This window comes from Lynx canadensis, chromosome D2 (genome assembly GCF_007474595.2).
Source record: "Lynx canadensis isolate LIC74 chromosome D2, mLynCan4.pri.v2, whole genome shotgun sequence".
NCBI lineage: Eukaryota > Metazoa > Chordata > Mammalia > Carnivora > Felidae > Lynx > Lynx canadensis.
The window spans coordinates 28,195,999-28,208,228 of record NC_044313.2 but is presented as its reverse complement, the minus strand read 5'-3'; the positions used below and the strand labels follow the sequence as shown (position 1 = coordinate 28,208,228).

Sequence of the window (12,230 nt, the reverse complement as noted above, 5' to 3'; positions counted from 1 at the left end):
AAGCATTGAGAAAAATAACCATAATATAGATTCCGAATTTGGCTCTGCCACTAACTGGCCATAGTAGATAATTTGGGGCAAGTTACCTTTCTATCCCTTGGTTTCTCCACATTACGAGCTCAGCTGCCACAGGCTCATTGCCTGGGTTTGCTTCTGCCTCTTCCATCACTTGTTAGCTTCATAGCCTTAGGAAAATTCTGGAACCTGTGCACGTCCATTTCGTCACCTACAAAATGGGGATGATAGTAGAAGCTTCCTGCTTAAGTTCTGGTGCAAACTAAATGAGTTAATATATGTACAGTTATTAGATGAGCACCTAATATATAGTAAGCACTTAATGTTAGTTGCTGTTAGTGTAAGGATTAAATCAGCGTATATATGTTACGCATCCTGTCTGCTACTGTAATAGAAACAGGATGGATTTCAGTTATTATTATTATTTCTACAATAGAGGTTTGGATAGATGGCTATTGGAACACAGGGGAAGAAGAAATTAATACTGCGGAGGGAGGAGCTAGCCACCCTGGTGTAATTTTAAGGAAGCTCAGTCCAGAAAAGCTCATGGGACTTGGACAAGGCCATGTAGCAGTGAGCGACAAAACCAGGATTTCAAACCAGATGTTACCCGTAGTCCAGCGTTATGTTAGGATGTCTAATGCAGGTTAGTGTCCCTAGAGGCACGCGGGTGCCAATGGGCACAGCAAGACTGAGGTTAGACAGACCAGCCGGCCACCCCCACGTTCCCCCAGCCATGAACTCACTGAGCGTTTAGAGGTTGAGCTTGGTCAAGGATAGCAGGTGGTTTGCCAGGACTAGAAGGCTAGGCAGAAGCTAGTCTTGCTCCGAGCCTAAGCTTTGAGCCATATTTCCAAGGGCTTCTTCGTGCTCTCTTCTTGAGCTTGGCTTGGCCAGGGCAGACCCACAGATTGTCCAGCTTAAGGATGGGAGGCAACGGGGCACGTCACCCCACATCTCCTTGGACAGTGCTCCCGCCGGCACACTCTCCAAGCCTGGCCCTTGCAGCCCTTCCCTGTACAGGGCAGCCCTGTTCCTGCCAATTTCTCCTTTCCTCCAAGCTTCCCCCCTTCCTTCCATCTCCCCCGCCTCTTCCCCCCTCCACTCCGCTTTCCTCCCCTTCCCTCTTCACTCCCTCACACTTTTCCCTCTCTCTCCCCCATCCTCTGCCCTCCCCGGGGCACAAATCCCGGCTCTTTCCCTGGATGAAAGCGGCCCACTCCTCGCTGGGAACGGGCGCCCCGCTGCATCGGCTGCATCCGTGGGAGGGCCCGGCGCCGCGTGGGGGTGGGGCCGGGGCCGCACCGGCGGCTGCCCTGAATGACAAGCGGGGATATTGATCGCATTCTGAACTCAGCCCAGCCGATAGAAGGTAATTAATGACTCCATTTGCCTCAGTACCGAGGAGAACAATTGAGTTTGAAACTGCAACAACTGGCAGCTGGGGGTGAACCCCTCAGAGGGGGAAGGTAGTGTTAGAGGAGCCAGGGAGGGGCGCAGAGGCCACTGGTCAGGGCGTTAGCCCAGAACCCCCACCCCAGCCACCGCTAGCCCCTGCTCCTCCCTTGCGTACAGCCCCTAGGGGCCGAGGCCCATCACCCACCTTCCCACGTCCATGCCTTTCTCTTTTCTTCCTGTATCACTTTTCCCCGCTCATTTTCTGTCTTGGGATGAAACAAGACTTCCTTTCCCCCAGATTGCTTCCTGTCAGCTCTAGGATCTCGCACATCTCCCTCAGCTTGCTCCCTCATTTGTAAAACTGAACTAATGGTCTCTCTTTGGCAAGTGTTCTGTGGAAATTGGAGATAATGTGAGTAAAGCACTGGAGCCTGCCCAGTACATAGTTAGTGTCCGTAAACGATGGTGATGCTGATCTTTGACAAAGAAGGTAACTTGGGTGGCGTAGAACTTTGGGGTTAGACATCCCCGAGTTCAAATCCAGGATAATGTTGAACAAATAAGTTTGCCTCTCATCTGAAGAATGAGAAGAAGAAGAAGTACGTTGTGAAGTTGGGTGGATTTAACAAGTGTATGTGAAAGCCCTAATATTGTCAGTTTCCCCACAGACAGGTAGATACGTGTATTTGGGCTCACAAAACTGCGGTTAGTATAGCTCTTTGCTAGACTTTAAAAGAATTCCTCTCAAAGGCCTGATTCCTACTTCTTGGGATTTGGGAGGTGACACTTGTTCGTCCCCCCCTTAATTCTGTAGACTTTGGTGAGCCTTGGGGCTTTCTGACCAAGGAAATGGCATGATTTCATTCTGTCTCTAATCATCACCCCACCCACCTTTTGGTCAGTGCACAAGAACTTCTCCTGTCCCTTGCGGTGACCACTTTGAGGACTCAGGTAGCATGTCTTCACACAAGGAGCACAGAACACTTCTGTTCCTAGCCCTGCTCCCTGCGACATGGTGTTCCCTGGCCTCCCTCCTGCCCAAGCTGCTGGGACCTCACTGGACAACACTATTCATGATTGGCCTAGCCTGGGGTCAGAGAGGTGGAAGGTAGGGCTCTGCCCTCAGGAAGCCCACAGTGGATGGGGAGTGACAAGGCTAAGTGAGCGAGGAGATCAGATCTTTTGCTGAAGAGTCAAAGGCATTTTTATTAAGGATTCCAGAAGTGGTGCACGCTTGTTATACAAAGACCGGACAATATCGAAAAACTTAGGTGAAAAGAAGATAATTTGCTCCTGATCAGACGGGAACCATTGTCAACCATGTCAGCGGCTCTCCTTTCGGTCAAGATGACCTTTGGTTTTACAGTTGTCTTCATCCATGTGGGGACTGGGACACCGTTGCTGGAGCCCATGCTCCGTGGGATGCTGCAGCCCATTGCTGCCCCGTCCACAGCTGTGCACGGAGCCCCTTCCCTGTGCCAGGCTCCCTGGTGGATATGCCCTTGAGCTAGCCACTTACCCTTATAGAAGCTATTCTTTGTTTACTCTGAGCCTGTTTCCTCACCAGTAAGGAAAAGAAAAAAGAAAAAAAAAAAAAGGGACCATAATCCCTACCTGCCTTAGAGAGTAGTTAGGAAGCCCAGATAACCCAAGGTCTATGAAAGCTTTTTGTTAACTGCTCAGCAAATAGGAAGCAGTCAGAGGAGAAGACAATATGAGCCTTTGTTCCCCCGAAAGAATAATATACATCAGAGTTTTAGCTCAGCGGTTTGTTTAATTTAATTAATTAATTTATATCCGGCCTTGTTTCCAAAAGGACTTGTAGTAGCTTACTCTCCTTGACAACGCTCATGCTGTAGTGGACAAAACGCCCGGAGTGGGCTCCAGTCCTGAGAGTCCTACTACCCAGTTGTGTGATCTGGGACTGGTCACCTGCCCCACGTCACCGCTCACCCCTTCTAGTTTTCCTTTCTGTAAAATGAGAATTTGGACCGAGTGTCCCCCTAATCATTCTGAAGTAGTCTGTGCTCAGCCAGCTCTACCAGCTCACTGAAGGCCGCTCCTTCGGTGTAGGGAGGGTGCAAGGCAGAGAAGGCTGGGGCGGGGGGGTGGGGTGGTGGCTAAGATCATGTCCCAGATGGAGTCAAGTGGTCCCCAGCTGAGCCCCTGGGTTTGGAAGCTGGCCTGCGGAGTGAAATGACGTAGTGGGTAGGCTCTGGGCCAAGCAGACCTGAATTCAAATCCCGACTGTCATTTACCAGCGGTATAGCCTTGGATAAGCTACTTAACCTCTCCACCTCAGTTTCCCTCTCTGTCACATAGGTATCACGGTACTCCCCTCACAGGGTTGTTGGGAGGATTAAATGGCATGTAATAAGTTCTGAGTGTTGTGAGCAGCTAATGGATGGTGGCTGGGTAGGGGACAGCTGGAGAACAGGGCTGAGTCCTCCACACGTGGAGACTGACTAGCACACGGTCCCTCCTTTGCTCTGGCAGGGTGCGGGGGGAGGTCTTACTAAACGTACAGCAACCACATTTTCCAACCTTAATCTAAAAAAAATGGACCGGCCGTGGGAAAGAATCCTAAAACTCAGAATTGCTCCACAAAGCCCAGGACATGTGGCCACTATACTCCAGCCCTCTTCTCGAAGCCCTGATAACAGGTTGGCTTTTGTCTTCAAGATAAAGGCTGAGGGCCTCCTCCCTTCATTTAGGGAAGGACTTCCCTGGAACCAATAGTCACCGTGGGCCGATAGACCCATTTTATCCCAACCTTGCTTTCTGTGACAAGGCCGTGGTGTGGGATGTCCAATTTAGAGGCTGTCTCTGAGCCCTGTTCTCAAGCGAATTCCACTGCCTTCTTTGGATGGCAGTTGTGTAGCTCCGAGGTTAAGTTCGACTCTTAACTGGGAACACAGTGTTCTCTGTCCCTTGGCACTTAGGCGGGCAGGTGGTTTGCTGAGGGTGGTGCTCACCAGAGTGGGGGTGAGTGAAGGAGGGGCATAAGTCTACCCTGGGGCCTGCTGTGGATCTTCCCACATCCCTCTGATCGCTAGAGATACGCGGGACTTCCCTGATAGGTGACTGGGTGTTCTGAAGTGCCAAGCCAGTCCGATGGCCAGTTCAGACACCTCCGGCCAGGGCTTTGGCTTTGAATGTTACCCAGGGGAGCCTCGGTCATTCATTCAGTCACTCATCAACACTGACTCTGTGCCCACCTCTGTGCCTGGTGCCAGACCAACAGAGATGCATCAGGCATGTTCTCTGCCCACAGGGAACTCACAGCCTGGCACCTTGGCACAAGGGAGCAGTCGGTGTTGGGTCAGGAGTCTTCTTGGGGAAGAGTGCTATCTAATTACTCACATATTTTCCCTCCCCACTCACTCGGAAACCTAGATCAAGACCCGCTTCTGCCTCCTCCTCTACTTTGGCCCAGCTCTGCCAGAGAGCCCTGAATGTCCGGGCCTAGCACTGGTGGCATAGCACGGTTCCAGCCTCTCCTTGCTGTCACCTCTGAGAATCCACCCTTGGGAAGTTCCACCCTTGGGAAGCCCCACCCTGAGCGCTTTCTCCATCATCCTGAGGAGGTCCCTGCCAGCGGTCAACACTGACCCTGGTCAACGCTTCATTTTTCCGTTCCTTTTCTATTCTCCCCTGTTCTCTTTTCATGCCTGCTCCTCTTCCTCTCCTCTCTTCTCTTTTCCCCTTCCTCACCCTACTGTCCGAACCCGCCCCCATCCAGGCCCCCCCTTAGCTGGATACCCAAGTGTACCATTCACGTGCCCTCCCCCAGCCAGCATTTCCCTAGGCTTCTGGCATGGGGAACATCTGCCCTTTTTCCTCTCCCTCTGTCTGCCCTTTCTCCGCCTCTGGGTTTCCTCCTTCCTGAGCTCTTCCTTCTTGGACCTCTGACCCCAGGCTTCTCCCCACCACCTTTCCTCACTTCCTTCCCACACTTTCTCCTTGCCTTCGTCCCTCCCTTCCTTCTCCAGCTGAAGCAAGGATGCCACCCCTCCTCTGGAGAGAGCCTGTGAGAGCTCCCTGTCCCCACCAAGGATGCCACTGCCCTCTCCCCTCCCACAAGCCCCAACCCCCCACCTCCCAGAACTTTCTCTGCGCTCCTGCAGCATTCATGATTACAGCCGCCTTTCCTGACTCTTCAGGATCTTCCTTCTCCTCTGGGGCGTTTCCTCAAGCTTCCTGCAGCCTCTCTTGGGGTTGTTTCTCTGCAGGCTTTCATCATACCACCTTGCCTCCCTGATCCTCCAGCACCTTCTTTCTCTTCTTCCCCCACGCCCTTCCTCCTCTTGTTCTTCCCTTTGCCCGCCTCCCATTGCCACCTCTTCCAGTAGCAGGCTTCCCTTTGCCTCTCCTTCCTCCCTCCCCCTTCCATCGCTGCCTCTGTAACCTGTCTTATCACCAGGGCCTGAGTATACAAAAAAATAAATAAATAAAAAGGTCAGTGAGTGGAGGGAGCAGCAATAACCCCTAAAACAGTACTATCAGTGGAACATGATTGATCAATTGAATTCCATAGCGGCTGAAAAATGTGGGATTAAGTAGTGTATTATACGCACAATGAGTTGAGGCATGATGTTCATTTCAAGTTCATTTCGCCGGCCTCTGCCACCAGATCAGGCAATCAATAGGGGCAGCAGATATCATATATCACCTCTCTGCGGGCTGGGGAGAGAGCACCATAATCTCTCGCAAATTTAGAGTGACAGATTTGTCAAGATCTGAAGGGCCCCTGAATAAATGAAGGAAAAGAGACTCCTCCAGCCAGTGACCTGAGGACAAAGCCTCAGTTCAGCCCCTACACACACACACATACGCACGCACACACACACACACACACAAGGTTGAGCCAAGCCACACACAGGCATATACACAAATCCACACAGAGGCATGATATGAGTCTTCCCACACATATGCACACACTCATGCACATCATGTGTGAGCACATGCTCGCAGACAAATGCACACTTTCCTTCCCAGGACCCATTTGGTGACACCGCAATAACCACACACAAAGACACCCGCTGCCTCCCTCGGCCCTGACAGCAGGGCTTCCCAGAAAGGTAGGAGGACTCCAGCAAGAGAGAACTGGACACAATGGAACATGCAAATAGCTACGAGGGGGTGGAATTGGGATGATAGCACCTCCTCAAAAGGAAAACAGGCAGAGAAGAAACATGGGGCACATGAGCTCATGCTCCCCACGCAATCACACACACACACACACACACACACACACACACACACACATCCTTTGATAACGGTTCTTGCTCTGTCACTTACAAAGACACAGACACATATTTATCTGGATGTTTATACATGTACAAATACATATACACAGAGAATGCCCACACAAAAGGAAAAAATAAACATGCCACACCCTACCTCATATAAGAGAGACACACACACTCTCTAAGACAGAACATCATTCCAGAGGCTTACACAGTAAAAAACACAACCACCAAGTTTTGTGTCCATAGGAATGTGGAGACATCGAAATACTGTGAAAGCTGTCCCTGTCTGTCCACCTCAGACTTGGTCCTGGTCTTCATTTCTCTCCCTTTCTTACACACACACACACACACACACACACACACAAACACACACACACTTTCTTTGCTTTCCCACCTCCTGAGGAATAGAGTGGAGGAAAGGCAGCAGGTCCCATTTGGAAAGCAGACCCCCCATGCTCCGTCTGGGAGGCCAGAAGAGAGGATGGCTGCAGGTGGAGGTTAATCAATATGTAATATTTTCTATGGTCTCCTGAATGATACTGTATGGTGTTACTGTATATAATGCAATATTGATTATATCATATCATATAATCACCTATAAACTGATATATATAACAGTCCCAGAGGAACACCCTGAGGCCTACAGCATGGGCTGGCCCCAGGCCCAAGGCTCCCCAGCAGGTCTTGGGCCGAAGGAAGCCGAGAAGTGGCCCTGTTGTGCCTGGGGGGGGGGACCCAGCTTTGGGCTGGGGGGTTGCTGGGTAGAGGTTCAGAGAGAGACAGAGAGCAGGCACTTAGCTCACTGCGTGCTCCGAAAACCCTAACAGACCTGATGCAAGGAGGTAGGGAGGGGTAGAAAGCCCCCACACGTAGAAGAAAGCCCGGGCAGAGCAGGACATAGACAGAATTGGCCTGCAGCCCCAGGACGGGCACTAGTGTGCCGCCACCATGGCCTTTTCTTCACTGAGTGAGTCTCAGCTCTCTGTGAGACCCGCAGGAGGAACTGGAGGGCAGAGGATGGCCTCTGATGTGGGCCTACTCAGAGTCCGGGTCAGGGACAGAGGCTGAGGCAGGCGGCCTGGGCACAAGAGCATCCACAAAGACCCTGTCTTTAGTCTCTGCCCAAGGCAGTGTGCCACTGCTCACGTGCCAGCCGCTGTCCTCCTGCTCTGGTCTGAGTCCTGGCCCAATGCAAGCAGAATGCCTCAGCTTGACTTTCAGAGCCCCTCCTCCCTCGGCGGTGAAGTTAATTACTTCACCCAGTCTCCATGTTACACTCAGCCTCGGAGATTTGATGATTTTCCACCCCTGGAGTCAGTGGAACTGAAATTCATCTCAGAGCCGAGTTCAATTCTCCACAGGCTCGGTAATGCTGGTCTGAGACACCCAGCTCCTCCCTCAGGCTGACCCAGGCCTGGGGACAGAAGGGGCTCAAGGGAGACATCCCCTAAGGAGACGATTCCTAGCAGCCCCCTGGCTCTACTTCTGCCCAGTTTTTCCCTCACTCCCACCCCCCCCCACACACACACACACTGGGACAACTTCCCTTTCTCTTCCCAGGTCCTTCAGAGGCTCTGGCTTCCTCAGCCAGATCTCAGAGGCATGGCCAGCCCCTGGGTCAGCTGCTCCAGCCTAGAAGCTGGGAGTAGGGGGTCCCGGCAGGGGTACAACGCTCTGGGGGCCGAGCCAAGTGCCGGCCCCCCCGGGCCCACTGTACCTCCGCTGGCCTGTGCTGATGCCCCCAGTGTCCATGTGTCCTGCAGATGTGTCCGAGGGCTCAGTCCCCAATGGAGACTCCCAGAGTGGCGTGGACAGTTTGCGGAAGCACTTGCGAGCTGACACCTTCACCCAGCAGCAGCTGGAAGCTTTGGATCGGGTCTTTGAGCGTCCTTCCTACCCTGACGTCTTCCAGGCATCAGAGCACATCAAATCAGAACAGGTGAGGAAGGCGTTTTCTGCTTGCAGAAGCGCAAAGGAACAGGGCAGGACAAGGCCTCTGGACAGTGTGCGTCGCCAGCATCGCACGTGCTACATGTGTGTGCACCACGTGTGTGCTGTGTGAACACACACGAGGACGTAATGGTCGAGTTAAGAAAAACCATTCTGGTATAGGGCAGTTAGAAATGATGAGCTCTGGGTGCTAAGATGGTCTTGGGTAAGTCTTGCCCCCTTCAGAGCCTCAGTTTCCCCATCTGTAGAATGAAGGACTTGGGTAAGGTCTAATAGGTCCCATCCAGCCTTGCTGTTCCATGAGTCTGGCATAGAATACCCAGAAAATGTCCCCATGCCCCTGCCGTGTCCCTCGCCTAAATGGCCCGAAGGTCTTACAGAAAGTTTGTACAAGCCTGGGGTGCTCTTCTCGCCCAGCGTCACGAGGAGAGCCCTCTGTGCCTGCCTCCTACTCCCCAGTGCAGCTGTCCGGTGTGACCCCAGATAGGCCAACGGCCCTCACCCCCAGTACTCCCTCCAGATGCAGAACAGCCCAGCGTGGCTGCAGCCCGCAAGACAGCGGCACGATGCACAACGCGGACAGACGTCTCTGATTCCTCCCGTGTACCCATGTGCGCGTGTTCACCCACCACCACGGGCCCCTGCTCACTGTACTCAAACACGGCCCCGAGAGCCGGAAGGGGCGCCTTTCCCAGGCCACAGCTCAGCACACCTCCCGCACCTGCCTCCACCCACACATCCCTGTGGGCCCCCGGTGCACGCACGCAAAGATAGGAGCACACACCCATTCCTCCCACACCTACGGCCCAGGCCGGGCCCACAACCGCAGCCCAACACGGTCAGCCGGGCTTGCACGCGCACCCGCGCGGTGGCACAGCAGCGCCGCCCCGCGCGGCACTGTTCCTCCCTCGGACTCCGGCAGCTCCCAGCCACTCGCCTTTCTCTCCGCCCGTCCTTTTATCCCATAAGCTGTTTGTCTTCATAAAACAAAAATCAAAAGTCTTTTTAAGGTGCCCTGAGCCATAAACCAACAAAGGAGGAGCCGGCCGAGGCGGGCGGCTCGGTGCACCCTCCACGAGTCCCCGGCTGTATTACAATGAATAACCTTTATTTACTTTCATTAGACTATTAAACACCAGCACAGTCATTTTTCCCCCTGAAACTCGGAGCAGGGCCCATAAAGCAAATCCGAAGCCTAATTGAGTTCATTTTAATTTCTCTCCGATCACAGCGAATTACTCTGGTGATAAATCAGGGGGCAGCTTCACCCCCAGTAGAAGGCCTAATTTGCAGCTAATTACAAAACTGATTTCTACAGGAAGATCAATACGAGAAGGAATTGGAAATGACGAGGCAATCCCGTCCAGCCAGGGAGGGGAGGGGGCCCTCTGGGGGGGCCAGGAAGCGGAAGGGAAAAAAACGGACCCGAAAGAGCAGAAAATCAGTTTTAATTTAACGTAATATTAATCAGAGCAACTTTTCCTGCTTTGTGCAGGCTCCTGGGCTGCCCAGCTCTGGGGTCTGGCTTAGCGGTGGCTGCAATAAAAAGGCAATTACCCGAGTGTTTCGGGCAGGACACCCTTTCAGAGTCAATGACTGGCCCCCTCCCACCCTTCTGTTAGCCATGTGGACTCTCCCCCTCCCCAATTTCATACCCCAGTGCACAGGCAGAGAGCGAGGGGCCCGTGGGGCTGTCTTTGTTTGTTTTTTAAAAAGGGGGCGCCAGCACCCGAGCAGCTAGCCCAGCGGCACCAGGCCAGAGGCCCCGCTAGGCCCTTCCCCCAGCCCCTGCCTCTGCCATCACTGCACGGTTCGCCCTCCTCCCCAGGACTCCAGGGGGGACCTGAAAGCACCCCTTGCCTCGCAGCAGGGGGAACCCAACTGCTACACTCCGCCCTTGGGGCTTCTTAGGCAGGGGACGCTGTGGCAATTGGAAGGATGCTGGGATAACCGCCAACAGCGTATACCTCCAGCTACGCCGAGTCCGGTCTCCCCCCCCCCCCCCACCCACACAAAACTCTCCATCATCCGCCGAGCCCGCCCCTCCCTCTCTCCCCTCCCTCTGCCCGGCCATCTCCTTCCACCCCATCTGGGAAGGCTCCCTGTTCCTCCTCCCCATCTGCACACTGAGCCCTTTCTCCGCATGTGCGCATCAATAGAGAGCTGTCGCTTTTCTCTCTTCTCCCAGGGGAACGAGTACTCCCTCCCAGCCCTGACCCCTGGGCTTGATGAAGTCAAGTCGAGTCTATCTGCATCCACCAACCCCGAGCTGGGCAGCAACGTGTCAGGCACGCAGACATACCCCGTGGTGACCGGTAAGGAGGCTTCCGGGAGGGTGGGGGCGCTGCTTGCAGTGGGGGCACCTCAGCCGGTGCCATCTGGGCCCAGTGTGACAAGGAGCCCCCTGGCATGATATCTGCAGAGAGAGCGAGCCTCCGAAAACCAGGGTGCTTCCTGAACAGATGTGTGCAGATGTGGCGAGACAGAGTTGTGGTCAGGGTCTCTGCCTGGAAAGGTCGAAGCGAGGAGGGGGCTACTGCTGGTCCCTTCTGCCCATCCTCCTGCCTCTCCTTTTGCCTTTTGCTCTGGCCTCCACCGAGGCGCCCAGAGTTATTAGCCTCTTGCTAGGACATGTGCAGAAGAACGCGGAGGCCGGGCTGGGGAGAATGGAGCATGAGGCCCAGGGTCCAGCCTCCATACTCCCATGTCTCCAAGCGTGCCTTCCTCTACCCCCCGGGAAGCCGGGTTAGCTGTGTGGCTTTGGGCTTCATGGCATATGGCATCCAGCTCTGTGGTTACAGATAAGCACGATTCTTCCAGCCCTCCGTCCGCTTCCCGGAGAAATCACAGAGACTGAGGCTTGATTTCAAGGCAGGGTCAGGCCTGTCGCACAGTCAAACGCAGGGGGAGAGGGCATTTGTCCAGCCGCTCTCGTGGGTTAGGAGCGGCAGAGGCAGCTCGCGGGAAGAAGGCCGGAGTGTGGCGCCGCGCAGGGCCAGCCGATGCCGCTCTAGGCCGCCGGGCTGCGGGCTGTGGAAGGCGCCTGGCACTGTGGAAGGCTTTCCGGGCCAGGGAAGTGCCCAAGTGGGAGAAACACACATTGAGGTGTTATTAAAATTCACCTAATTATTCTGGAGACACTAAAGCCAATGTGCCGTTTGTTCCTTGGGAGACAGAATGATTGAGAAGGGTCTCGGTGGGGATTGGGAGACACTGAGGCGTTACCTGCCGAGCGAGGCGGGCGGAGGCGGCCCGGGGACCTGGCAGCCAGCGTCACAGCCAGCGGCAAAGACAGGGAACAGGCCCTGTTCTGACTTGGAGCCCACCTGAGCAGGGCTCAGGCCTGAGATGGGCTGTGAGTGGCCACACGGCCTCCAACTAGGGGCTGGGGAGGGCCCTGCTGTGAGCTCTCGCAGCTTCTCCTCCAGAGGCGTCCTGCTACAACTGTTTCTGGCCCGGACAGGGTGGAGCTCTCTGGCTAGGCAATCAGAGACTGTTCTGGAAGTGTCAGAGAACTGGATGGGGCTTTCGGGAGTGACAGGTGGGTGGGTCAGGACACTGCCTGTTATCAACTGGGCCTCGACTCAAGCCCTCCTTAGCCAACGTGGAAGCCCT

General features: G+C 54.3%; 1 protein-coding gene across 7 annotated transcripts in view; it reads left to right on the top strand.

Annotated features, from left to right (window-relative positions):
* Positions 1-12,230, top strand: part of PAX2 (paired box 2) — an 88,177-nt gene that overhangs the window by 59,770 nt on the left and 16,177 nt on the right. For all 7 annotated transcript variants that reach the window (XM_030334868.1, XM_030334867.1, XM_030334872.1 and 4 more), the window contains 2 exons: positions 8,429-8,604; positions 10,804-10,930. In XM_030334868.1, the coding sequence (XP_030190728.1) occupies positions 8,429-8,604; positions 10,804-10,930 (303 nt within the window). The remainder of the gene's footprint in view (positions 1-8,428; positions 8,605-10,803; positions 10,931-12,230) is intronic.